This window comes from Acipenser ruthenus, chromosome 14 (genome assembly GCF_902713425.1).
Source record: "Acipenser ruthenus chromosome 14, fAciRut3.2 maternal haplotype, whole genome shotgun sequence".
Taxonomy (NCBI): domain Eukaryota; kingdom Metazoa; phylum Chordata; class Actinopteri; order Acipenseriformes; family Acipenseridae; genus Acipenser; species Acipenser ruthenus.
In genome coordinates, this window is record NC_081202.1 from 3,999,429 (window position 1) to 4,025,214 (window position 25,786).

At 43.9% G+C, this 25,786-nt stretch overlaps 3 protein-coding genes across 3 annotated transcripts; 2 read left to right on the top strand and 1 right to left on the bottom strand.

The window, feature by feature from the left end:
• The first annotated feature begins 34 nt into the window (after positions 1 to 34).
• LOC131697385 (T-complex protein 1 subunit beta) lies at positions 35 to 7,105 on the top strand. Its single transcript, XM_058985599.1, has 16 exons — positions 35 to 178; positions 2,097 to 2,171; positions 2,286 to 2,351; positions 2,445 to 2,556; positions 2,860 to 2,936; positions 3,222 to 3,334; positions 3,705 to 3,907; positions 4,160 to 4,260; positions 4,348 to 4,475; positions 4,751 to 4,854; positions 5,220 to 5,339; positions 5,453 to 5,581; positions 5,714 to 5,817; positions 5,963 to 6,062; positions 6,351 to 6,492; positions 6,819 to 7,105. The coding sequence occupies exons 1-16, from the start codon at positions 50 to 52 to the stop codon at positions 6,847 to 6,849; spliced, it is 1,734 nt and encodes a 577-aa protein (XP_058841582.1). The 5' UTR covers positions 35 to 49; the 3' UTR covers positions 6,850 to 7,105.
• Positions 7,106 to 7,896: 791 nt separating this feature from the next.
• On the bottom strand, positions 7,897 to 9,926 carry LOC117414674 (leucine-rich repeat-containing protein 10). Its single transcript, XM_034024440.3, has one exon. The coding sequence runs from the start codon at positions 9,801 to 9,803 to the stop codon at positions 8,991 to 8,993; it is 813 nt and encodes a 270-aa protein (XP_033880331.2). The 5' UTR covers positions 9,804 to 9,926; the 3' UTR covers positions 7,897 to 8,990.
• Positions 9,927 to 12,298: 2,372 nt separating this feature from the next.
• On the top strand, positions 12,299 to 23,905 carry LOC117419715 (gastricsin-like). Its single transcript, XM_058986492.1, has 5 exons — positions 12,299 to 12,544; positions 17,803 to 17,980; positions 19,437 to 19,554; positions 22,423 to 22,541; positions 23,834 to 23,905. Exons 1-5 carry the CDS (start codon positions 12,471 to 12,473, stop codon positions 23,903 to 23,905), a joined length of 561 nt encoding a protein of 186 aa, XP_058842475.1. The 5' UTR covers positions 12,299 to 12,470.
• The last annotated feature ends 1,881 nt before the right edge of the window (positions 23,906 to 25,786 follow it).

A 25,786-nucleotide genomic window follows, 5' to 3' on the forward strand; every position in this document is an offset into this window, starting at 1 on the left:
ATGCTTACGGTTGTGTGCTTTGTTGGCAAATGGGAAAACCGAATACTGTATGCCTTTAAGGAAGGGGCGAGGCTTTACTGCGCATTACGTCAACACGCTACCCGGCGTTGTGCCGCACAGAGAGACGGTTGGGAGGGATCTGAGATCAGCAGCAGCTTTGTACAACAGAGGAAACATGGTAAGCGTTTTTTAATTCCAGGTGTTTGCTTGAATACTTTTCATGAAACATTGTATTTTGGCTACACCTTCGTTTGGTGTATTACTATTGACCTTAACCTAGCCTGACGAGGTTTACAGTTTAAAAATACTTTGTCTATTTTTTGCCGGTGTCTGTGGTGCTTGTCAGAGACAGGGCTGTAGCACATGGGCGGCAGTGAGAGACGCAGTTTAGGGCTGAGGTTTGTGCCTTTGCTTTTAATATGCAAAAGCAAAGCACTATAAACTGAATTAAAACGTTTGATTTCTGTCTGGTTTGTTTAATAAAAAATGTAATTCAGCGCTCCGTTTGTTGTACTTTTGTCTTAGTGTTGAAATGGACGATAGTGTAAAATAAATGTACCCGGTTTCTGCTAGGTCACGGTGGTTTCTTTGTTACATTATAGTGCTAATTTATGACAGGTATTGATATTTTACATCAGTGGTATAAACAATACATGTGTACGTTCGTTAGATTTAATTGAATGCCCCTGACTTAGTGATGATAATAAAATCCCGTTAAATGTAGGCCGTCCGCTTTAGGCCGCACTGAGAAGCTTCTAGTCGGTTTCTCGAAAGAGGAGGAGCGCTCCCGATCAGATCAGCCCCTAGAAACCTACACATCGTATCGCAGTTACTCAATAATTGAGTATTACCATTTTAGGAGCTGGAACATGTTCACAAATATTTTATTTAAAAAGAGTGAATTCTGGAATTCTTAATATATGTAATATGTTACATTTATCAATATTCTCATACTGTTACCGTATGTGTTTGCCATTAACCATGTCAATTTGATAATGTTTTTTTTTTTTTTGCGCAAGGCTAAGTCACTAATCGATTGTCATTTTGACATCCTTTTACCACGTTCTACGTGAATTAAATATGAATGCAATAGATCAATCATTTCAGTCTATGCAGATGTAATTCTTTTGTATAGGCGGTGTAAGTACACAATGTGCAGATTAAGACACTTCATCCGTATTCATTTTGGATGCCAAATTACTAGCAGCACCAAGACAACAATTTTCATGTGTAAAAATGAAAATGTACAGTATAACAATTGGAGCCTGGCAAAGGTCTTTATTTAACTAGATGAAAATTGTCTAACGCATTCCCCCTCTCCCTCCCTCTCCCTCTCCCTCTCCCTCTCCCTCTCCCTCTCTCTCCCCCTCTCCCCCCCCCTCTCCCCCCCCTCTCTCTCCCCCCCCTCTCTCTCCCCCTCTCCCCCCCCCTCTCTCCCCCTCTCCCTCTCCCCCTCTCCCTCTCCCTCTCCCCCTCTCCCTCCCTCTCCCCCTCCCTCCCTCTCTCCCTCCCTCCCTCTCTCTCTCCCTCCCTCCCTCTCTCCCTCCCTCTCCCTCTCCCTCTCCCTCTCCCTCTCCCTCTCTCTCCCCCTCTCTCTCCCCCTCTCCCCCCCCTCTCTCTCCCCCTCTCCCTCTCCCCCTCTCCCTCCCTCTCCCCCTCCCTCCCTCCCTCTCTCCCTCCCTCCCTCTCTCCCTCCCTCTCTCTCTCCCTCCCTCTCTCCCTCTCCCTCTCCCTCTCCCTCTCCCTCTCTCCCCCTCTCCCTCCCTCTCCCTCTCCCCCTCCCTCCCTCCCTCCCTCCCCCTCCCTCCCTCCCTCCCTCCCCCTCCCTCCCTCCCTCCCTCCCTCCCCCTCCCTCCCTCCCTCCCTCCCTCTCCCTCCCTCCCTCCCTCCCTCTCCCTCCCCCTCCCTCTCCCTCCTCCCTCTCTCCCCCTCCCTCTCCCTCCTCCCTCTCTCCCCCTCCCTCTCCCCCTCCCTCTCCCCCTCCCCCCTCTCTCGCCCTCCCTCTCTCTCTCTCCCTCCCTCTCTCTCTCTCCCTCCCTCTCTCTCTCTCCCTCCCTCTCCCTCTCTCTCTCTCTCCCTCCCTCCCTCCGTTCTAGGCATCCCTTTCACTTGCTCCCGTGAACATTTTCAGACCTGGTGCCGATGAAGAGAAGGCTGAAACAGCCCGACTGGTAAATACAAGTCAAACATAGACCATACAGTCTAGATTTCGATTTCTAGGTCTTTCCATTTGATTTATTCATTTGAATGTTTCAGTTAAGCTGTTTATCTTTCATTGAATTTAGTCTTCCTTCATTGGTGCCATAGCCATTGGGGATCTGGTTAAAAGCACTTTGGGACCAAAAGGAATGGTAAGTGTGCAGATGCTCTTAATTTCATAAATTGAAAACAATCAGGCAAAAATGTGTTGTTACATTAATTATTCTTTTAATGTTACTGTTTAGGACAAGATTCTCCTGAGCAGTGGAAGGGAAGGCTCAGTCACAGTGACAAATGATGGCGCCACCATTCTGAAGGCAATTGGTATTGACAACCCGGCAGCCAAGGTGCTTGTTGGTGAGTGTAGTACTTTAAACATACTGCAGGAATATAGCTTCAAATTGAATGTTCACAGATTGCATTTCATGAGCACAGTACTATGAGTTGATTTGATTGGGATTGTGCACAAATTTGTACAGAATAATGAAATGTTGCATGCAATTTTATTTGTTCTACGTAACCAGATAGTATGTGATTTATGTGATTTGTTTTGCTGCTGATGTTCGGATTAATACTTATTTGAAATTGGCGATGTAATAAGACATTTTTAAAAAGGCAAGTGTATTAACAGGTAAATTGAATACTGTGTTTCTTGTTTAGATATGTCCAAAGTTCAAGATGATGAAGTTGGGGATGGAACCACATCTGTCACTGTGCTGGCAGCTGAGCTGTTGAGGGTAAGACGTTCTGTACTCTAGTCCTATTATAAATACATATTAGAGTTGGTTACTTTGACATGGAAAATTACGTAATTAATGACATTGGTCTGGGATGCGTGCGCCTACTGTTCTGTGAAAGCTTAACATAGCCTCCTAATGTTACTCTAATTCTGCAAACGTTTTATTATTAACCCACTTGGTGTGCATCTGGCATATTTATTTTTTGCCGGAATACAAAGAAAGTACTCAAATAATCACATTAATGTCAGCTATTGTAATTTTTGTATGTATTTTCCATGCCAGGAAGCAGAACTCCTTATTGCAAAGAAGATCCATCCTCAGATCATCATCTCTGGCTGGAGAAAAGCAACCCAGGCAGCAAGGGATGCCTTGAGGAGTGCTGCTGTAGACCATGGGTTAGTGTCTTATTAATGGGTGAAGAATTGTAAGAATTCCCGGTTGTGTACAGACTAAGCTGTGTTCTGGCCTGAACAATGCATCATTTTGATTTGGTGTTTTTCTGTGCCTTCTGTTTCTCTGTAAGGGTCCACATTTTGAGGGTTCTATCTTGTAGCTTGTTTAGGTGGCTGTGACCCCATTAGTGGGGTCTATTCATTAATCTAAACATTGCCATTACAGTTTTAGATAATTACTGTATCTAACAGTGCCTGCAATTCTGATTAATGTAATCCAGTACCACAAAGGGTATTTTAATGATTAAATGTCAACGTTGTTCAGATCTGCTAACATTTGGGTCAAATAAAAATGTACTCCATTCTTTCACAGAAACGATGAAGTGAAATTCCGCGAAGACCTGATGAACATTGCCAGAACCACCCTGTCGTCGAAGCTGCTGACTCACCACAAGGAGCACTTTTCCAACCTGGCAGTCCAAGCTGTGCTCAGACTGAAGGGCTCTGGCAATCTGGAGGCCATCCATGTCATTAAGAAGCTTGGTGGCAGCTTGACAGATTCATACTTGGATGAAGGTGATGTTTGGATTGGAAATGAGTGCAGAATTAAACTATTTGCATTTACTGTACATTTTACACTGTCAAATTGTAAAAGGTGAATGGTCTGTTTTTATATAATTCCCATTCTAATGAACTGCACAGTGATGGCTGGCACTTCAGTGGTTTTACAGGTTTAGCAGTTATGCTGGTACATCTGGAGTAATTTTTTCCCACCCATTCAAGAATGAATTGGTGTGCTGTAAAAACATTTTCCATTAATCTTTACAGGCTTTCTGCTAGATAAGAAGATTGGTGTAAACCAGCCCAAAAGAATTGAAAATGCAAAAATACTCATTGCAAACACTGGCATGGACACAGATAAAATTAAGGTATGTGTGATCTCAGAGGCAGAAGTGTGTGTACGAATCCCTAACGATTCAACTGGTAGTGACCTTTATCCATTCCATTTACTTTAGATCTTTGGTTCCCGAGTGAGAGTGGACTCCACAGCCAAGATAGCAGAAATTGAACAGGCAGAGAAAGAAAAGATGAAGGAAAAGGTTGAACGCATCCTGAAGCATGGAATCAATTGTTTTATTAACAGGTAATTCTCAAATAACCTCACTGTTTTGTGTTTTAGTCTTGGGTAATGGTGATAAATTCTGAAAGCTGTGCAGACCTTATTTAGCCTGTAAAGGCTGATAAAACAGGTTGTACCAAGGGCAAAAATCCACGTCTTTAAACCTATATATATATATATATATATATTGTAGGATAACTGCCTCGCACGCCTCCTGTCCAGCATTAAGTCTCAGCTGTCTGATCATCTCCATGGAGTGGTCTGTTGGGGACTGATACAAATGCACTTTTCTTTTCTAGGCAGCTCATCTATAACTACCCTGAGCAGCTGTTTGGTGCTGCAGGTGTGATGGCTATTGAGCATGCTGACTTTGCTGGGGTGGAGCGCCTCGCACTTGTTACCGGTAAGTGTTTTAAAAGATTGTAAACTCAACTCAGAAGGTTTGATATTAAAAGTATAATACCCATATGAATGTCACACACTAGAGTCTTGCATATAGCTAGAGAACTGTTGGGTGAAACTTGGTTGGCAAATTTATTGAGTATCACCATCTGGTGATCTATGGAAGAACATGTCATTTGACATACTTCTATTTTGTTCATTTGACTCATTTTGCATTTACAGCTGTGGTGGGGAGTTATATTACCAACATACTTGTTACATATGAACGGCATTTGACTCAATACCATACAGCTCAATGTATGCTGTTTTATTTCTTGTGTAACACAGTTGCTGTTACTTTCTGGTAACACATTCCTTGTTTACCAGGTGGAGAAATCGCTTCAACCTTTGATCACCCAGAGATGGTGAAACTGGGCCACTGTAAACTTATTGAAGAAGTCATGATCGGAGAGGACAAGCTGATCCACTTCTCTGGAGTGGACATGGGTATGTAGGGACACTGGAATAATCATTTTCAATATTAGAGTACAATGAGCATTATACAGTATCCTATTGTTTCCTTCCCCCCAATAGTTAAGTTAAATTACGTTCTCTTTCAGGTGAGGCTTGTACCATCGTCCTCCGTGGAGCGACACAGCAGATCCTGGATGAATCGGAGAGATCTCTACATGATGCCCTCTGTGTTCTTTCACAGACAGTGAAAGAAACCAGGACTGTCTTTGGTGGAGGTGAGCTTATATACTTTTTTTTTCTTGCGCAAATTCATTTTCACTATTGTACAAAATATTTGTGTATTTTTTTTGTGAGCTGATTCATTAAGGTGATTTTTTTTATTTATTTTTTGTTCCCCCCCCCAAAAGGCTGCTCAGAGATGCTGATGGCCAAGGTTGTAACTGATCTGGCTATCAGAACACCAGGCAAGGAGGCGGTTGCCATGGAATCGTTTGCTAAAGCACTTGCAATGGTAAGCCTTGTTGGTATTATGCCTGGGCTGTTGGTTGTGCTGACCCGAGTACTATATGTGTGACGTTTGCTATAATGCAAAAAGTGTCTTGGATTTCAACACTGAAAGTGGATAAGTACATTATGTAATTTATTCTGTGTTTCAGCTGCCAACTATCATAGCTGACAATGCTGGGTATGACAGTGCAGATCTAGTTGCTCAGCTAAGGGCAGCTCATGTGGAAGGAAAGACTACCTATGGTCTGGGTAAGTACATGTGCAGTTTATTTTAGTACAGTAGTGACTCTGCAGTTTCAGCTGCATTACAGATCTGGGAAAGGACTCAAACATTCAATAGTGCACTGGATTAAATGTGTATATGGCTCATTATTTGAACCACAACTAAATGCATGCCTGTGTTTCCCTGCCTAGGATATCTGAAGTGTGTTGATTAAAAAAAATATATATATATTTTGTATTATTATTTATTTTCTCAGAGAACAGTGTGTGGTGTGTTTTTTTTATTTATTTATTTTTTATTTTTTACAAATTTAGACATGGTCAATGGAACTATTGGAGACATGGTGGAGCTGGGAGTCACAGAAAGCTTCCAGGTGAAAAGACAAGTCCTGCTGAGTGCAGCGGAAGCAGCAGAAATGATCCTCCGAGTGGATAACATCATAAAGGCAGCACCAAGGTAGAAGTTTTTGATCGTATTGCATCTCTAAACTGTATTGTGAACAGCCTATGTACCGTACTACTCCTTTAGTGTTTCATGACCACTCAAACCCTCCTATGCTGTTTCTTACCCAAATACCACATTGCTCTGTGTCTCCTTCTCCAATAAAGGAATTTACTGTCAGTACAAATTTAATTTAAGTAAACTGAGCATGCAGTTATCTGTGAGTGGCACCAAGAGAACTGAGATAATTGGAGAAGACGAAGGCATTGTTTTAAATCTGAGCCCTGGTTCACACAACTCAAAGTATTTTTCTAATTTTATTTCTTCTCATTGTTTTCTAGAAAACGAGTACCAGACCACCATCCGTGTTAATCGCAACATCTCCAGGAACATGTGGCCCAGATATTAGCAGGGGGAGATCAGAGAACAACCTTGAGGCAAAACAGAGCTGGGTGCACGAGGAGAATGGCTTGCGTATTTAATAACTTTAGAAATGCTGCCTGCCAGGTTAACTTATCTGTGACTGTCTGTACCGACTCTGTAGTTCTTATTCTTCCATCTATCTGGGAGCACTTGCTGTTTTGTTAAATTTAACATTTTTTCCCCCATTATAAAACTTACACAATTACCTTGTTCCTGATTTATTTTGTTACATATTCTTTCATGTTTTGTTAGGGATAGAGTATACTGTGGGATTATATTGACGCTCCATTATCTCATTTGTGGTTGCCCCCCCATATTAGAGAGCATTCCAGTTTGAATCCAGGACCCTATTTTCATGAAGTCCCCAGGTCCCAATAACTGGGTATATCCCACATTTTGGAAAATTCTGAGAAACCTACATGTGTTTTTGTTTGGGGTGGATCCTTTGCAGCCTGCTCTTAAAATGATGTATTATTTGTCTTGGAAAAACAAGTTCAGAGGTTCTCAAAATAAGCTGCACATTCTCCTGTAAGACATCTACCCTGGACCCCCTTTCTCTGTCATATAGTTTACATTTATTGTCAGCCACTAATGGAGGAAACGTCTCCCCAAGACTTGGACCACGTAAGCTGGAGTGACCCCATAGCAATCGCTGCCTTTCCTTCTGTGACTGTCCAGCGCTGCCTAAAAAGCGACTTGTTGCTTTTTTTAGTGTTTTACATAAACAAAGATCATGTAATTACAGCAAGTAAAAGTATACAATGTTCCCTCATGACTTCATAATTTACTAATCTAGTAACTCGTGTTGACAGTAAGTTGTACCAGTACTGTGCTTGACTGTAAAGACCCTTCACTAATTCACTGCCCTCGATATTTCACTATTTTTTTCTGTGTTGGAGAACTGTATTGGTTTTTAATTGGAAACCACATGACGATAACAGAATTCTGAAAATATTCAGTTCAAGCTTCGTGTGGGATAAGCCATTCTTGTTCTTGAAATGTGTTTTCCGTCTTCTGCAGCTACGCTGTTCATTTTACACACCATATTGAATGCTGTAGCGTGACAGGTTATGCAACAAAGGGATTCAAACATACTGGTTAAATAAACAAGGAAAAAACACAGTTTGATCAGGCTGGGAAGACCCGTGTTTGAATCATGGTGGTTTTGAGAGCTTTTATTGCTTCACACTGTTGTTGTATCTAAATGCCCCACACACTCGCACACACTTAAGCGCTTAGCATTGTTTGAATTTATCTTCCTGGGACCTTCATAACAAAACGAGTGAAACATCAAGTTCAGAAATAAACAATTGTAATAATAAAAAAAATAGTAAGTTCTGTGTGGTATCGCTGTGAATGTTGAATACAGTTTGCTTACGTTCATTGTTGTATTTGATTTAGCTCAGCACTGAAGGAGTGTTCTGTCATTCTGCTAAGCACTGAAATTGTAGACTAAACAAGGTGTCTGTCTTAAACACCCTTGACATGTTTTTCATTTTTTGAGGCAATTGTTCCCAAGCATGAGCTTTGTTCATTTAAACTTTGTCTTGACATTCATCTGTCATGACATGGCTTTGTTTTCTTTCCCCATCAACAAACCTTAATAAACCCATTATTGATGTTCAGTCATGTATGAAGAAAGATTGAAATGAACATACTAATGTGCACATATGGTCAAATACAGTATGTATTGACGATTTGAGCAACCTCTAGTGCATACAGTACTGTATACAAAATATTGACGAAAACAACATGTAAATATTTAGCCAGAGGCAAGTATACATGTATGCTTTTTTTTTCAATACAAAGCATGTGTTCTATCCCCTACTTTCTGCATACCGAATACAATTTCCATAATTATATGTGCAGTAGTAAAAACAATGTAATAAGCTAACATGAGGTGCATTATAGTGTGCTTGTATCCTGATTCCACAAAATCTTAAATTACTTTAATGTTGCTGTACTAGTTTTCTAACTGTACAACAAAATAAGTTTCAGGAGGTACCATGCTATTAAAGGCTTTCACTATACAGCAGCTGAGCTCTGTTCTTCAATAATTAGACAAATCCGTTCCTGCCATTATAATCTTCCTAGAAGGTGGCGTCTTGATCTGGTTTAATCTGCGATTCAATCTGGGGCTCCTTGGTTTCTGTAAGCGGCTCTCCAGCCCTCTGCTTGTTGTTTTCTTCTTTGATTTCTTCGGTATTCGTCGCCCACCTCCTCACCCCCTCGGCCACGGCGGGGGCGTTCACGCAGGGGTTGTGGTCGTAGATCACCAGCTTCAAGCCCTTGAGATGTGCCAGGCTGGGGAAACGCCTGATCACGTCCAGGAAGTGCATCTCGAGCAGGACCTCTGGGAACTCGGAAAACAGATTCCCAGAGAGCCAGACGCTGCTCAGGTCCTCCAGGCGATTCAGTCCCTTGGGTAGGCACCTCAGCTGGTTGTAGCCCACGTGGAGGGTTTTGAGGCTCTGAAGCTCACAGATGACATCTGGGAAGTCACTGAAGTAATTGGTTTCGATCCACAGGATCTTCAGCTCCTTCAGCAGGCTCAGCTCCGAGGGTAACGCGTGAAGCCTGTTGTTGCCCAGGTACAGAATGGAGAGCTGCTTCAGGCTGCACACCACTATCGGCAGCTCCCTGAACCCATTGAAATCCAGTGCCAGGATCTGGAGGCTCTGCAGCTGCTTCAGCTCCTGGGGCAGGTTCCTCAGCTTGTTGTCGCTCAAGTAGAGTTTGACCAGTCGAGTGAAACTGCAGATCTGAAGAGGGAATCTTCTCAACTGGCTCCCGCTCACGTCCACCATCTTGTCCAGCGGCATTTCTTCTAAGTTGCCAATAAGGAACTTCTGGCACTTCTTGGAGGGGATGAAGGCAATAGTGACCCTGATAGTATTGCCCATTTTTCATCGAGACGCTCACTCCTGCTCCATTGTACAGAGAAAGCTATTTTCCTTGCTGTCTGTCTCTGCAAAATGCTTCCCAGCCAGACCCTGAAGACCAATATAATCTCCAGTTCATGCTGATGGTCACAGGCTTTGTGAGCTATGGAATGTTTCTGATAACTCTTTAAGTGTCGGGTGATTGCATAGTTTTGGACGTGTTCCTGGAGTTAACAATCTCACTATTCCCAGGCCCATTCACATACCAGCGTCTGGCAGCGTTCCTTTTCTGTTATCAAGGATCCAAAGCTGCCGTCCTCTTTAAAACACTGTAGAATTTTAAGTGCTGCTTGGCAGGCACCACTGCTGTCTACAGCACACTATGCCTAAGTGCATATAGAGTATTGGGATATGGTTTTACTGTGCCATGCTGTCTCTTTATTGGACATTTACTGTACAGCTGTCTGAATGGAAGTGTAAGAAATAAAGATGACAGTGTTTATATTCCCGCAGCACAGTCTAACTTTCCCAGGATAACGGGGACTCGCTTTATTTGGGAGATACTGTGCTTCAGTTCTGAATGTGTGTGTTTTTTTAACAGTGCCTGAATGAAGCTTGCCAGATGACCAGCACTATCTTGTCCTCTGTTTATTTTACTAAGTTGACTACATATTTGACAGCTCCAAGTGTCGTAACCAATGCCAACGATTGTTTAGACGTCTGCTTCCTCGTGTACACAGTATCTGTAATTATGCATTGTGGGGGTAATAAGTGTCCCAACCCAAGAGCCGTGTGAACCAAGCTTTTCTAGCTTTGTTTTATGTTACATCTGTAGGTTGTTGCCTCTTTTCCCCCACTCAAGACTGCTCGCTTAGTAAGTATCCTGGTTTCTCTGAAAGAGAGGAATGATCAAGATGACATTCACTGTGAATCCAGACTTGGCAGAAACCCATTTGCGGGAGGTGAAATGAAGAACAAATACACAAAATAAAAAGAATCTCCTGTAAAATTTGCTTTGTAATTTAGCATTTTACCATGTTTTCCACATGCTTTTTTTTTTTTTTTTTAGCATTTACCATGCTTTTTTAAAAATGCCTTACCATGTTTATATGTAATCTGCAATGCAAGCATGTTCTTTTCCATGTTTTTTTGCAATGCTTTTCACTTTACTGTTTCCCAAATTGATAAAGCCATGATAAATGAACGGACTCCGAAGTGTGACCCTCATAAAGCTTTTTCAAAGTTTGGCAGTAGATTATTTACTAAATGTTTAAACAGACAGAGTGTACAGTAAGGTCACAATGCCCTCTCTGCATGAACAACATGCTCAACAGACTTGAGTCCAAGAGGCAGTATATCCAAGACCCTTTATTTATTTATTATTTTATTATTTATCTGTGTCTATTAAAATGGGGACAATGATCCATTTCCTAGTTTTCTGGGTAGACATTGTGTGGGATGTTTGGGGACAGGGAAAAGCAGTTCCCTTGTTTCTATATAGTGTGAATGATACCAACTTTCTGAGTGACCATGTAATGCTGGGGAAATTCACCTACAGTGCTACAGTGCATTAAACAGACAGCCTTGTATTGCACTAGAACTCATTTATGGTTTACATACATGTATCTAAATGGGTATTTGCATGTGCTTGAATGGGCTGCATTTTGGGACAAAATCAGCAAAAGCCAACCTATAGGTTTTGTAAAACCTGTTTGTTTTTTTTTTTTTGGTAAAAATTGAATCTAAATGTGCTTGAGTACAATCAGCTGTGAATTGGGAGAGAGATCAGAGTCTAAAACAGGTTGATATTGAAAAGTTTGCAAGCGCCCTCAACTGTATTGAGACTGGGCTACACAAACCTTGCTGTGCCTAGACATCCAGATACAATATAAAATGGAATATATTTGTAATTTTATGTTAAAATTGCCTGTTTTTAATATTGAAACATAATCTGGTCTGCTAAAGTATTAGAAAGCTTGACTTCCCCAAGAGTAATGTATCTGTTCAGTGGCTTAGGGGTCTGAGGATCAACACTATGTAATGTGGGCCAGGATTCCACAAAGCCTTGTACAGTATGTGGGGGATACACATGGAATAATAAGAGGGAATCGCTTCCACTTCACAAATCTGTGAAAGATTTTAGACTCCAGATTCCATTTACTACTAAAGCAGAAGGACTCTGTGGGTATCACAGTGAACTTTTTATTATTATTATTTGTTTATTTAGCAGACGCCTTTATCCAAGGCGACTTACAGATAGGCTGTGTGAACCATGCATTAGCTGCAGAGTCACTTACAATTACATCTCACCCGAAAGACGGAGCACAAGGAGGTTAAGTGACTTGCTCAGGGTCACACAATGAGTCAGTGCCTGAGGTGGGATTTGAACCGGGGACCTCCTGGTTACAAGCCCTTTTCTTTAACCACTGGACCACACAGCCCCCAGCTTATAGATGTATTTTAAAGTGAAGCTTGTACTTGGAAAACAAGGACTGCATGTTCAGTACTGTAGCTGCTGTCCATGGAGTGCACTGACCCAGGAGAGAAAGGGTTAAGTTGTCCTGCAGGTTCTAAACCCTGTTGACACAGCTCACCTGACTGCACACTCTGACCTGAGTGTTTAAAGCACGCTGCCCTCTCTCACTGTGAGTGCGGGGGGATGATCTGCAGAGGAGCAGAGGCACCGAGATGCCTGCAATCATAGCCATGAAGTGGATGATCATAGCATGCGCTTGTTTACAGGTCACTGATTCTGTAATAAGGTAGGTGGACATTAATCGAGATTGAAAACAACTGTAAATTATTATTAAAAACAAAAGAAATATGCAGCAGTGTACAGTATAAATATATGCATGTGTCCTAACCTATATATATATATATAATTATATATAATTTTAATACATGCAATGTATTGGGTCTGTTTTATTATTCATACATAGTTGTTTATGGTGAAAATCATACTTACATTTTTACATCTAGAGTACCCCTTTACAACTTGATGAGGACCTTCTTAAGCACAAGTTATTGAGTGAATCACAGTCTAGGGCTACAGAATACGGTGTCTGTCTGTTTGTCTGTCTGCCTGTCAGACTGTATGTAGGTCACACATGTTTTCATTTATGTAGATAACCCTTTGTCCAATTGCTAAGGACATTACTTCACAGTTATTGAGTATAGCGAGGGATGGGTATAGGGAGTCCACATTTTTCCACATGCATACAGTGGATGTAGGTCATGGTGATGTGCTTTTCTTGTTAATGTTTGCTCTTGTTTGGTATTCATAGCCCAGGTGATGGATGCATGTCACTGACATGCCCCTTAGAGCTGAAGCCCAGCTCTCTTGCAATATCTGTACTGTATGTGATTGAAGCCCAGCTCTCGTGCAGTATCTGTATGTGATTGAAGCCCAGCTCTCTTGCAGTATCTGTATGTGATTGAAGCCCAGCTCTCTTGCAGTATCTGTATGTGATTGAAGCCCAGCTCTCTTGCAGTATCTGTATGTGATTGAAGCCCAGCTCTCTTGTAGTATCTGTATGTGATTGAAGCCCAGCTCTCTTGCAGTATCTGTATGTGATTGAAGCCCAGCTCTCTTGCAGTATCTGTATGTGATTGAAGTCCAGCTCTCTTGCAGTATCTGTATGTGATTGAAGCCCAGCTCTCTTGCAGTATCTGTATGTGATTGAAGCCCAGCTCTCTTGCAGTATCTGTATGTGATTGAAGCCCAGCTCTCTTGTAGTATCTGTATGTGATTGAAGCCCAGCTCTCTTGCAGTATCTGTATGTGATTGAAGCCCAGCTCTCTTGCAGTATCTGTATGTGATTGAAGCCCAGCTCTCTTGCAGTATCTGTATGTGATTGAAGTCCAGCTCTCTTGCAGTATCTGTACTGTATGTGATTGAAGCCCAGCTCTCTTGCAGTATCTGTATGTGATTGAAGCCCAGCTCTCTTGCAGTATCTGTATGTGATTGAAGCCCAGCTCTCTTGCAGTATCTGTATGTGATTGAAGTCCAGCTCTCTTGCAGTATCTGTATGTCATTGAAGCCCAGCTCTCTTGCAGTATCTGTATGTGATTGAAGCCCAGCTCTCTTGCAGTATCTGTATGTGATTGAAGCCCAGCTCTCTTGCAGTATCTGTACTGTATGTGATTGAAGTCCAGCTCTCTTGCAGTATCTGTATGTGATTGAAGCCCAGCTCTCTTGTAGTATCTGTATGTGATTGAAGCCCAGCTCTCTTGCAGTATCTGTATGTGATTGAAGCCCAGCTCTCTTGCAGTATCTGTATGTGATTGAAGCCCAGCTCTCTTGCAGTATCTGTACTGTATGTGATTGAAGTCCAGCTCTCTTGCAGTATCTGTATGTGATTGAAGCCCAGCTCTCTTGCAGTATCTGTATGTGATTGAAGCCCAGCTCTCTTGCAGTATCTGTATGTGATTGAAGCCCAGCTCTCTTGCAGTATCTGTACTGTATGTGATTGAAGTCCAGCTCTCTTGCAGTATCTGTATGTGATTGAAGCCCAGCTCTCTTGCAGTATCTGTATGTGATTGAAGCCCAGCTCTCTTGCAGTATCTGTATGTGATTGAAGCCCAGCTCTCTTGCAGTATCTGTATGTGATTGAAGCCCAGCTCTCTTGTAGTATCTGTATGTGATTGAAGCCCAGCTCTCTTGCAGTATCTGTATGTGATTGAAGCCCAGCTCTCTTGCAGTATCTGTATGTGATTGAAGCCCAGCTCTCTTGCAGTATCTGTATGTGATTGAAGCCCAGCTCTCTTTCAGTATCTGTATGTGATTGAAGTCCAGCTCTCTTTCAGTATCTGTACTGTATGTGATTGAAGCCCAGCTCTCTTGCAGTATCTGTATGTGATTGAAGCCCAGCTCTCTTGCAGTATCTGTACTGTATGTGATTGAAGCCCAGCTCTCTTGCAGTATCTGTATGTGATTGAAGCCCAGCTCTCTTGCAGTATCTGTATGTGATTGAAGCCCAGCTCTCTTTCAGTATCTGTATGTGATTGAAGTCCAGCTCTCTTTCAGTATCTGTATGTGATTGAAGCCCAGCTCTCTTGCAGTATCTGTACTGTATGTGATTGAAGCCCAGCTCTCTTGCAGTATCTGTATGTGATTGAAGCCCAGCTCTCTTGCAGTATCTGTATGTGATTGAAGCCCAGCTCTCTTGCAGTATCTGTATGTGATTGAAGCCCAGCTCTCTTTCAGTATCTGTATGTGATTGAAGTCCAGCTCTCTTTCAGTATCTGTACTGTATGTGATTGAAGCCCAGCTCTCTTGCAGTATCTGTATGTGATTGAAGCCCAGCTCTCTTGCAGTATCTGTATGTGATTGAAGCCCAGCTCTCTTGTAGTATCTGTATGTGATTGAAGCCCAGCTCTCTTGCAGTATCTGTACTGTATGTGATTGAAGCCCAGCTCTCTTGTAGTATCTGTATGTGATTGAAGCCCAGCTCTCTTGCAGTATCTGTACTGTATGTGATTGAAGTCCAGCTCTCTTGCAGTATCTGTATGTGATTGAAGCCCAGCTCTCTTGCAGTATCTGTATGTGATTGAAGCCCAGCTCTCTTGCAGTATCTGTATGTGATTGAAGCCCAGCTCTCTTGCAGTATCTGTATGTGATTGAAGCCCAGCTCTCTTGCAGTATCTGTATGTGATTGAAGTCCAGCTCTCTTGCAGTATCTGTATGTGATTGAAGCCCAGCTCTCTTGCAGTATCTGTATGTGATTGAAGCCCAGCTCTCTTGCAGTATCTGTATGTGATTGAAGCCCAGCTCTCTTGTAGTATCTGTATGTGATTGAAGCCCAGCTCTCTTGCAGTATCTGTATGTGATTGAAGCCCAGCTCTCTTGCAGTATCTGTATGTGATTGAAGCCCAGCTCTCTTGCAGTATCTGTATGTGATTGAAGCCCAGCTCTCTTGCAGTATCTGTATGTGATTGAAGCCCAGCTCTCTTGCAGTATCTGTATGTGATTGAAGTCCAGCTCTCTTGCAGTATCTGTACTGTATGTGATTGAAGCCCAGCTCTCTTGCAGTATCTGTATGTGATTGAAGCCCAGCTCTCTTGCAGTATCTGTATGTGATTGAAGCCCAGCTCTCTTGCAGTATCTGTATGTGATTGAAGTCCAGCTCTCTTGCAGTATCTGTATGTCATTGAAGCCCAGCTCTCTTGCAGTATCTGTATGTGATTGAAGCCCAGCTCTCTTGCAGTATCTGTATGTGATTGAAGCCCAGCTCTCTTGCAGTATCTGTACTGTATGTGATTGAAGTCCAGCTCTCTTGCAGTATCTGTATGTGATTGAAGCCCAGCTCTCTTGTAGTATCTGTATGTGATTGAAGCCCAGCTCTCTTGCAGTATCTGTATGTGATTGAAGCCCAGCTCTCTTGCAGTATCTGTATGTGATTGAAGCCCAGCTCTCTTGCAGTATCTGTACTGTATGTGATTGAAGTCCAGCTCTCTTGCAGTATCTGTATGTGATTGAAGCCCAGCTCTCTTGCAGTATCTGTATGTGATTGAAGCCCAGCTCTCTTGCAGTATCTGTATGTGATTGAAGCCCAGCTCTCTTGCAGTATCTGTACTGTATGTGATTGAAGTCCAGCTCTCTTGCAGTATCTGTATGTGATTGAAGCCCAGCTCTCTTGTAGTATCTGTATGTGATTGAAGCCCAGCTCTCTTGCAGTATCTGTATGTGATTGAAGCCCAGCTCTCTTGCAGTATCTGTATGTGATTGAAGCCCAGCTCTCTTGCAGTATCTGTACTGTATGTGATTGAAGTCCAGCTCTCTTGCAGTATCTGTATGTGATTGAAGCCCAGCTCTCTTGCAGTATCTGTATGTGATTGAAGCCCAGCTCTCTTGCAGTATCTGTATGTGATTGAAGCCCAGCTCTCTTGCAGTATCTGTACTGTATGTGATTGAAGTCCAGCTCTCTTGCAGTATCTGTATGTGATTGAAGCCCAGCTCTCTTGCAGTATCTGTATGTGATTGAAGCCCAGCTCTCTTGCAGTATCTGTATGTGATTGAAGCCCAGCTCTCTTGCAGTATCTGTATGTGATTGAAGCCCAGCTCTCTTGCAGTATCTGTATGTGATTGAAGCCCAGCTCTCTTTCAGTATCTGTATGTGATTGAAGTCCAGCTCTCTTTCAGTATCTGTATGTGATTGAAGCCCAGCTCTCTTGCAGTATCTGTACTGTATGTGATTGAAGCCCAGCTCTCTTGCAGTATCTGTATGTGATTGAAGCCCAGCTCTCTTGCAGTATCTGTATGTGATTGAAGCCCAGCTCTCTTGCAGTATCTGTATGTGATTGAAGCCCAGCTCTCTTTCAGTATCTGTATGTGATTGAAGTCCAGCTCTCTTTCAGTATCTGTACTGTATGTGATTGAAGCCCAGCTCTCTTGCAGTATCTGTATGTGATTGAAGCCCAGCTCTCTTGCAGTATCTGTATGTGATTGAAGCCCAGCTCTCTTGTAGTATCTGTATGTGATTGAAGCCCAGCTCTCTTGCAGTATCTGTACTGTATGTGATTGAAGCCCAGCTCTCTTGTAGTATCTGTATGTGATTGAAGCCCAGCTCTCTTGCAGTATCTGTACTGTATGTGATTGAAGTCCAGCTCTCTTGCAGTATCTGTATGTGATTGAAGCCCAGCTCTCTTGCAGTATCTGTATGTGATTGAAGCCAAGCTCTCTTGCAGTATCTGTATGTGATTGAAGCCCAGCTCTCTTGCAGTATCTGTACTGTATGTGATTGAAGCCCAGCTCTCTTGCAGTATCTGTATGTGATTGAAGCCCAGCTCTCTTGCAGTATCTGTATGTGATTGAAGCCCAGCTCTCTTGCAGTATCTGTATGTGATTGAAGCCCAGCTCTCTTGCAGTATCTGTATGTGATTGAAGCCCAGCTCTCTGGCAGTATCTGTATGTGATTGAAGCCCAGCTCTCTGGCAGTATCTGTATGTGATTGAAGCCCAGCTCTCTTGCAGTATCTGTATCTAATTGAAGCCTCGCCTGTTCAAAGTGTTTATTTTCCAGAGTGCCTCTGAAGAGATTCAGTTCCATCAGGAAGGAGCTGAGAGCAGCGCGGAGACTAGCAGAGTTTCTGAGGGATCACGATCCTGATGTCTTCGCACGGAAATACTCTCACTGCTACCCTCCTCCTCCTCCTCACGGCCTCACGACAGGCAGAGAGAGGCTGTCTAACTACATGGATGTGAGTCACCAGCAGCACAGATAAAAGAGTTTCTCCACAGCCGCGTCACTCACGTTTTGGCATGGTGGTGATTTTCATCTTTTACCGTTCAAGTTTTTTTTTTTTAAATGGAAGAGCATCTTGGCATGCAAGGAGTCAGTAGCTTCACTTGTAACTTTAAAGGATACTTGACATTTCCCATCAATTTCAATGATTCTGGGTGCTGGGTCTCCAATCAGCTTCTTTCTCTTTATATCTGTCTCTACCTGGCTCTGAGCTTGCTGTGAGCATGCTGGATACTCCTAACTGCTGGGCATTGAACAGCCTTCCTCATTCCATTCAAATCATGTGACAGTGTGACCGTTCAACTCTGCTGGCCCAGCCTACTCTCTCTCTCTCTATATACTGTCTGTGTGGAATAGGTGGTCACATACAGTCACATTACTCGAGGAAACTTGGTTAATGTCATGCAGTTAGGATCTCTAGGCAAGCTCAAAACAAGTTCAGAGAAACAGATGTAAAGAAAAACAATGTTTGGAGCAACTGAACCCCTCAGAATGATTGCAGACGTGCTAATAAAGCATGGGCAATGTAAAACAAATGAATTGAAATGACATTGGAAACAAATTCCTCTAAGTAATTTCCAACAGATCACTACCAGCATGGGACTAAAAACATGAACCTGTTTATACTACAAACCGTACATGTGCCAGTTAAGACTTGTTCTCTTGTCCATCTTTATAGTAATACATTGAATTGTAATGACAAAAGGCAGCACTGTGGTTACAGTTTAACAGTGATTGATAATTCTACCAGTAGTTTAATCACAGACAGCAAAAGTGGTCTTCAGTCGGACCACAGGCTGGGACCCTTTCTGCTGGTCAGTGCAGTGTTGCTGTCATGCAGCAGTGAGTCCAGCAGGTGGGGATAGAGCTAACACAAGTGTTTTGAAATTTCATGAGAAAAGGAATGCCTGATCATAGTTTTGGGTGTCTCTGGAGTCCTCTAGTGGGAATTCGGTATATTACACCAGCATTCCTCAATACGTCCTCGCCGCACAACATCCTGAACATAATGGGGCTGATTTCCAAAGTTTTTACCCCAAAGTGTAAACTACTAAAAAAAAAAAAAGCAACCTTTTAAAGTTACAAAATGACAAATAGTGAACATAAATTACTTAAACCGCCTTCAATAAATACCTACTGTGTTTATTTCAATTTTGTTTTTCTTTTTGAAAAAACATAATAGTAATTTACTCTTTTGGAGTAAAAGGCCACATTATATGAAAAGAAGCCCCATTGTGTATTTTTAAGTTTTACTGTGGTGCAACGTCAAATGTATCTGTGGGCTCTTTGAGGTTTATTTTCTATAACCCAGTTACGGGTTCCTAGATTAGTAAATGACCGTATATCTATCATTACACAAGATCAGTTTAATTCAGTGCTGATTGTTCTCAGTATTCCCCTCCTTGTTTCAGGCCCAGTACTACGGGAAGATCAGTATCGGCACCCCCCCGCAGAATTTCACTGTGTTGTTCGACACCGGCTCGTCAGATTTCTGGGTCCCGTCTGCATACTGTGTCAGTGAGGCCTGCAGTAAGTACACCTCAATGCACAAGGGAGAATTCAAGCACCTTTGAGCAGGGGTGTCCAATCCCGGTCCTGGAGGGCCATTCCATGCCAGGTTTAACAGGTGAAATTATATAATGAACTGCTTCAGGGCAGGGCCAGATTAACCCATTTCTGGGCCCTAGGCAAGCATACATGTGCGGGCCCCCTACCCCTGAACAAACAGTCACACACACACACATATATACATACAAACAACCACACACACACATACATACACATACACATACACACACATATACAACACTTGATGTTTCTGAACAGTATTTACATGTAATAAAATTAAAATGTGTTTTAAAAGAAAAATACAGTTTTATAAGGTTACTTTTAATCAAGGGTTTCGTGTATTGATCAACGCAGGAGGCTGAACGTACTGTATATCTAGAAAATCAGTGGTGTTAAATGTGCTGTTTTATTTTTGCTACAGAATTAGTTTGGTCTTGTTTCAATATTTGTTGCAAACTGCAGAAGAACACAAAGGCAGTGCTTGAGAACACAGAGGGGCTCGGGCACAGGAATATCACGAAAAACTGCATCTGCACAGGCATGGAATCACAGGGATACAGAATTCTATGGGGTACAGAAATCTATTTAACACCTGTCAGAACAATTTGATTTTGAGATACATGCCTCGGTTCGAATGTCTGAGTTTTTTCCAGTTTAGGTCGCAAATCTGTATATGTAAAACAAACAAACAAACAAACAAACAAACAAACATACAAAAAAAACACATAAGCGTTTTGGGTCCCCCCTTGAATTCAGGGCCCTAGGAACATGCCTAGTTTGCCTATGCGTTAATCAGGCCCTGCTTCAGGGTCTGGATGCAGGTTTAATTAAACAATTTCGAACAGGGTTGGAACAAAGACCAGGAGTGGAAGGGTCAACTTTGGCTATCCCTGGCTAAGAACACTTCCTATTTCTTAAATGTGTGTGCCTCGTGTTGGTTTTAAAATACAGAAGTACCTCAAAGTTACTAACACCACGTTCACAATGTGACCGGTAAAGCGAACACAACACTGGAAACCAGAACCAGAGCTCCTGGGCTGGCTGCTGTGAAAGACATGACGATCAGACGCTGGGAGTCAGGACAGATTAACAAGCACAGCTGTCCTGGGCTGGCTGCTGTGAAAGACATGACGATCAGACGCTGGGAGTCAGGACAGATTAACAAGCACAGCTCTCCTGGGCTGGCTGCTGTGAAAGACATGACGATCAGACGCTGGGAGTCAGGACAGATTAACAAGCACAGCTGTCCTGGGCTGGCTGCTGTGAAAGACATGACGATCAGACGCTGGGAGTCAGGACAGATTAACAAGCACAGCTGTCCTGGGCTGGCTGCTGTGAAAGACATGACGATCAGACGCTGGGAGTCAGGACAGATTAACAAGCACAGCTGTCCTGGGCTGGCTGCTGTGAAAGACATGACGATCAGACGCTGGGAGTCAGGACAGATTAACAAGCACAGCTGTCCTGGGCTGGCTGCTGTGAAAGACATGACGATCAGACGCTGGGAGTCAGGACAGATTAACAAGCACAGCTGTCCTGGGCTGGCTGCTGTGAAAAACATGACGATCAGACGCTGGGAGTCAGGACAGATTAGCAAACACAGCTCTCCTGGGCTGGCTGCTGTGAAAGACATGACGATCAGACGCTGGGAGTCAGGACAGATTAACAAGCACAGCTGTCCTGGGCTGGCTGCTGTGAAAGACATGACGATCAGACGCTGGGAGTCAGGACAGATTAACAAGCACAGCTGTCCTGGGCTGGCTGCTGTGAAAGACATGACGATCAGACGCTGGGAGTCAGGACAGATTAACAAGCACAGCTGTCCTGGGCTGGCTGCTGTGAAAAACATGACGATCAGACGCTGGGAGTCAGGACAGATTAGCAAACACAGCTCTCCTGGGCTGGCTGCTGTGAAAGACATGACGATCAGACGCTGGGAGTCAGGACAGATTAACAAGCACAGCTCTCCTGGGCTGGCTGCTGTGAAAGACATGACGATCAGACGCTGGGAGTCAGGACAGATTAACAAGCACAGCTGTCCTGGGCTGGCTGCTGTGAAAGACATGACGATCAGACGCTGGGAGTCAGGACAGATTAACAAGCACAGCTCTCCTGGGCTGGCTGCTGTGAAAGACATGACGATCAGACGCTGGGAGTCAGGACAGATTAACAAGCACAGGTCTCCTGGCTTGGTTTTTGTTTACCAATTACAATTCCTCTTAGATGTAGACATGTTATTAATACAGTGCACAACCAATTGACAATAATACAAGTTTTAAAATGTGAGACATTTCAGCCCTCTGAACATCTTGTGTGTGTTCGTAACTGTGGGGGATCTAGCGCAGTCGTAAAGCAGTAGTGTGTTTTACCAACATGTCTTGGGTGTCGTGTTAATAATTCAGCATAGAAAGTGCAGACATGCTTCCATTCTATAACATGCAAGTCACGCAGAGTGTTACTCTGCATGTCTGGCTGCTGGGAACCTGCTGCTAAGCAGAGCCACACGCAAGGGTGTTGTTACATTGTGGACCTCTGACCTTTGAGCTGCAAACCAGATGCAACCTGCATGGATACTGATGAGCTGCAGAGTTGCAGCTGTGTGCAGTCAGCATATTTTTTGTTGTTCTAAAGGCAATCTGCAGAGGTTATAGAGAGCCTGTAATGTATGGAGTATTACCTGCAATCTCAGTTACACCTAGAACAGCTGAGTGCAAGAAGCTTGATTGCAGATCTACAAAAAGAAAAACAAAATCCCAGTTTGGTCCCTGCAAGTCATTGCCAGTATGCAGTCTGCTGCTTGTCCTGACGTGTCTTTCCTCTTGCACGTAGGAGCCCACAGCAAATTCAAGTCCTTTCAGTCCAAAACCTACATGCATGACGGGCAAACATTCAACCTCCAGTACGGCTCGGGACAGCTTCTAGGAGTGGTGGGAAGAGACACGCTCAGGGTCGGTGCTACAGTACAGTATATACTTACATCGTCCTTATAATAGGCAACCACACAAAAACCAAAAGTTCAGAGCCACGAGATCCACAATCCTTGTGATGTTGTTTAAACATCAGAGTTCAGAACCACGAGATCCACAATCCTTGTGATGCTGTTTAAACATTAGAGTTCAGAACCACGAGATCCACAATCCTTGTGATGCTGTTTAAACATTAGAGTTCAGAACCACGAGATCCACAATCCTTGTGATGCTGTTTAAACATTAGAGTTCAGAACCACGAGATCCACAATCCTTGTGATGCTGTTTAAACATTAGAGTTCAGAACCACGAGATCCACAATCCTTGTGATGCTGTTTAAACATTCAAGTTCAGAACCACGAGATCCACAATCTTTGTGATGCTGTTTAAACATTAGAGTTCAGAACCACGAGATCCACAATCCTTGTGATGTTGTTTAAACATTCGAGTTCAGAACCACGAGATCCACAATCCTTGTGATGCTGTTTAAACATTAGAGTTCAGAACCACGAGATCCACAATCCTTGTGATGCTGTTTAAACATTCGAGTTCAGAACCACGAGATCCACAATCCTTGTGATGCTGTTTAACCATTAGAGTTCAGAACCACGAGATCCCCAATCCTTGTGATGCTGTTTAAACATTCACGTTCAGCATATCTGATAGGATTGAGCCATTGGATTGTAATTTTCTTTTCTTTTTAAGATGCAATTTTATTATAGTAAAAAAAATTAAAAATATGTAGACAAGGTACATTATTAAGCTATATGCAAGAAGAATCACAGCACTGGAAATGTTGGTATTTACATTAAACAAGAGAATGAACCTCGTAGTAAATACATCAAATAAAGATGAAATGCAGAGTAACAGTGTGTTAAAATGAGCTTTCGAGAATGTGCAGACAGACTCCATATGTTTTTGATGTGGTTCGTTCTAATGAAACTATGTTTCTATATTTTGTATTTTATATGCACTTAATCTGATAGATCATGCTTGTATAAGTTATTAATTGTTTTGTTTTAAGGTTTATGTGTCCAAAAAACGTAATAATTGATTTTCACACAATGTATTAGATTAATACCCCATAATGAGAGAGCATGGAGTTATACCCCCCTCCCCTCCCCTTCCCTCAATGTCACATATATTGCTCCGAAGTACTGTATATGTAATATGTTTTTAATATAACTCCTATTTATCTGTGTATAGGTGACACTTCAAGCTAAAATATATTCAAATAACCTGCACCATGCTCTCTTCTGTCCTTCAAATTTCAGCTGAGTGATGTGTCTGTCAAGGAGCAGGAGTTTGGCGAGTCTGAGCCATGCCCACACAGCAAGGAGAGGTAAGGGCTGATCAGAGCCACACCCCACACAGCAAGGAGAGGTAAGGGCTGATCGGAGCCACGCCCCACACAGCAAGGAGAGGTAAGGGCTGATCAGAGCCACACCCCACACAGCAAGGAGAGGTAAGGGCTGATCGGAGCCACGCCCCACACAGCAAGGAGAGGTAAGGGCTGATCAGAGCCATGCCCCACACAGCAAGGAGAGGTAAGGGCTGATCAGAGCCACGCCCCACACAGCAAGGAGAGGTAAGGGCTGATCAGATCCATGCCCCACACAGCAAGGAGAGGTAAGGGCTGATCAGAGCCACACCCCACACAGCAAGGAGAGGTAAGGGCTGATCAGAGCCACCCCCCACACAGCAAGGAGAGGTAAGGGCTGATCAGAGCCATGCCCCACACAGCAAGGAGAGGTAAGGGCTGATCAGAGCCACGCCCCACACAGCAAGGAGAGGTAAGGGCTGATCAGATCCATGCCCCACACAGCAAGGAGAGGTAAGGGCTGATCAGAGCCACCCCCCACACAGCAAGGAGAGGTAAGGGCTGATCAGAGCCACACCCCACACAGCAAAGAGAGGTAAGGGCTGATCAGAGCCATGCCCCACACAGCAAGGAGAGGTAAGGGCTGATCAGAGCCACGCCCCACACAGCAAGGAGAGGTAAGGGCTGATCAGAGCCACACCTCACACAGCAAGGAGAGGTAAGGGCTGATCAGAGCCACACTCCACACAGCAAGGAGAGGTAAGGGCTGATCAGAGCCATGCCCCACACAGCAAGGAGAGGTAAGGGGTGATCAGAGCCACACCTCACACAGCAAGGAGAGGTAAGGGCTGATCAGAGCCACACTCCACACAGCAAGGAGAGGTAAGGGCTGATCAGAGCCATGCCCCACACAGCAAGGAGAGGTAAGGGCTGATCAGAGCCACACCCCACACAGCAAGGAGAGGTAAGGGCTGATCAGAGCCATGCCCCACACAGCAAGGAGAGGTAAGGGGTGATCAGAGCCACACCCCACACAACAAGGAGAGGTAAGGGGTGATCAGAGCCACGCCCCACACAGCAAGGAGAGGTAAGGGCTGATCAGAGCCATGCCCCACACAGCAAGGAGAGGTAATGGGTGATCAGAGCCACACCCCACACAGCAAGGAGAGGTAAGGGCTGATCAGAGCCATGCCCCACACAGCAAGGAGAGGTAAGGGGTGATCAGAGCCACACCCCACACAACAAGGAGAGGTAAGGGGTGATCAGAGCCACGCCCCACACAGCAAGGAGAGGTAAGGGGTGATCAGAGCCACACTCCACACAGCAAGGAGAGGTAAGGGCTGATCAGAGCCATGCCCCACACAGCAAGGAGAGGTAAGGGCTGATCAGAGCCACACCCCACACAGCAAGGAGAGGTAAGGGCTGATCAGAGCCATGCCCCACACAGCAAGGAGAGGTAAGGGGTGATCAGAGCCACACCCCACACAACAAGGAGAGGTAAGGGGTGATCAGAGCCATGCCCCACACAGCAAGGAGAGGTAATGGGTGATCAGAGCCACACTCCACACAGCAAGGAGAGGTAAGGGCTGATCAGAGCCATGCCCCACACAGCAAGGAGAGGTAAGGGCTGATCAGAGCCACACCCCACACAGCAAGGAGAGGTAAGGGCTGATCAGAGCCACACCCCACACAGCAAGGAGAGGTAAGGGGTGATCAGAGCCACCCCCCACACAGCAAGGAGAGGTAAGGGCTGATCAGAGCCACACCCCACACAGCAAGGAGAGGTAAGGGCTGATCAGAGCCACACCCCACACAGCAAGTAGAGGTAAGGGCTGATCAGAACCACCCCCCACACAGCAAGGAGAGGTAAGGGCTGATCAGAGCCATGCCCCACACAGCAAGGAGA

Bases quoted from the DNA above. Each gene is read 5' to 3' on its own strand.
- LOC131697385 (XM_058985599.1), top strand. From the start codon at position 50: ATGCCTTTAAGGAAGGGGCGAGGCTTTACTGCGCATTACGTCAACACG. The intron at 4,855-5,219 runs GTAAGTGTTTTA...CTTGTTTACCAG, and splicing joins GCGCCTCGCACTTGTTACCG to GTGGAGAAATCGCTTCAACC. The intron at 6,063-6,350 runs GTAAGTACATGT...TTACAAATTTAG, and splicing joins AAAGACTACCTATGGTCTGG to ACATGGTCAATGGAACTATT.
- LOC117414674 (XM_034024440.3), bottom strand. From the start codon at position 9,803: ATGGGCAATACTATCAGGGTCACTATTGCCTTCATCCCCTCCAAGAAG.
- LOC117419715 (XM_058986492.1), top strand. From the start codon at position 12,471: ATGCCTGCAATCATAGCCATGAAGTGGATGATCATAGCATGCGCTTGT. The intron at 12,545-17,802 runs GTAGGTGGACAT...TTTATTTTCCAG, and splicing joins GTCACTGATTCTGTAATAAG to AGTGCCTCTGAAGAGATTCA. The intron at 22,542-23,833 runs GTCGGTGCTACA...TTCAAATTTCAG, and splicing joins TGGGAAGAGACACGCTCAGG to CTGAGTGATGTGTCTGTCAA.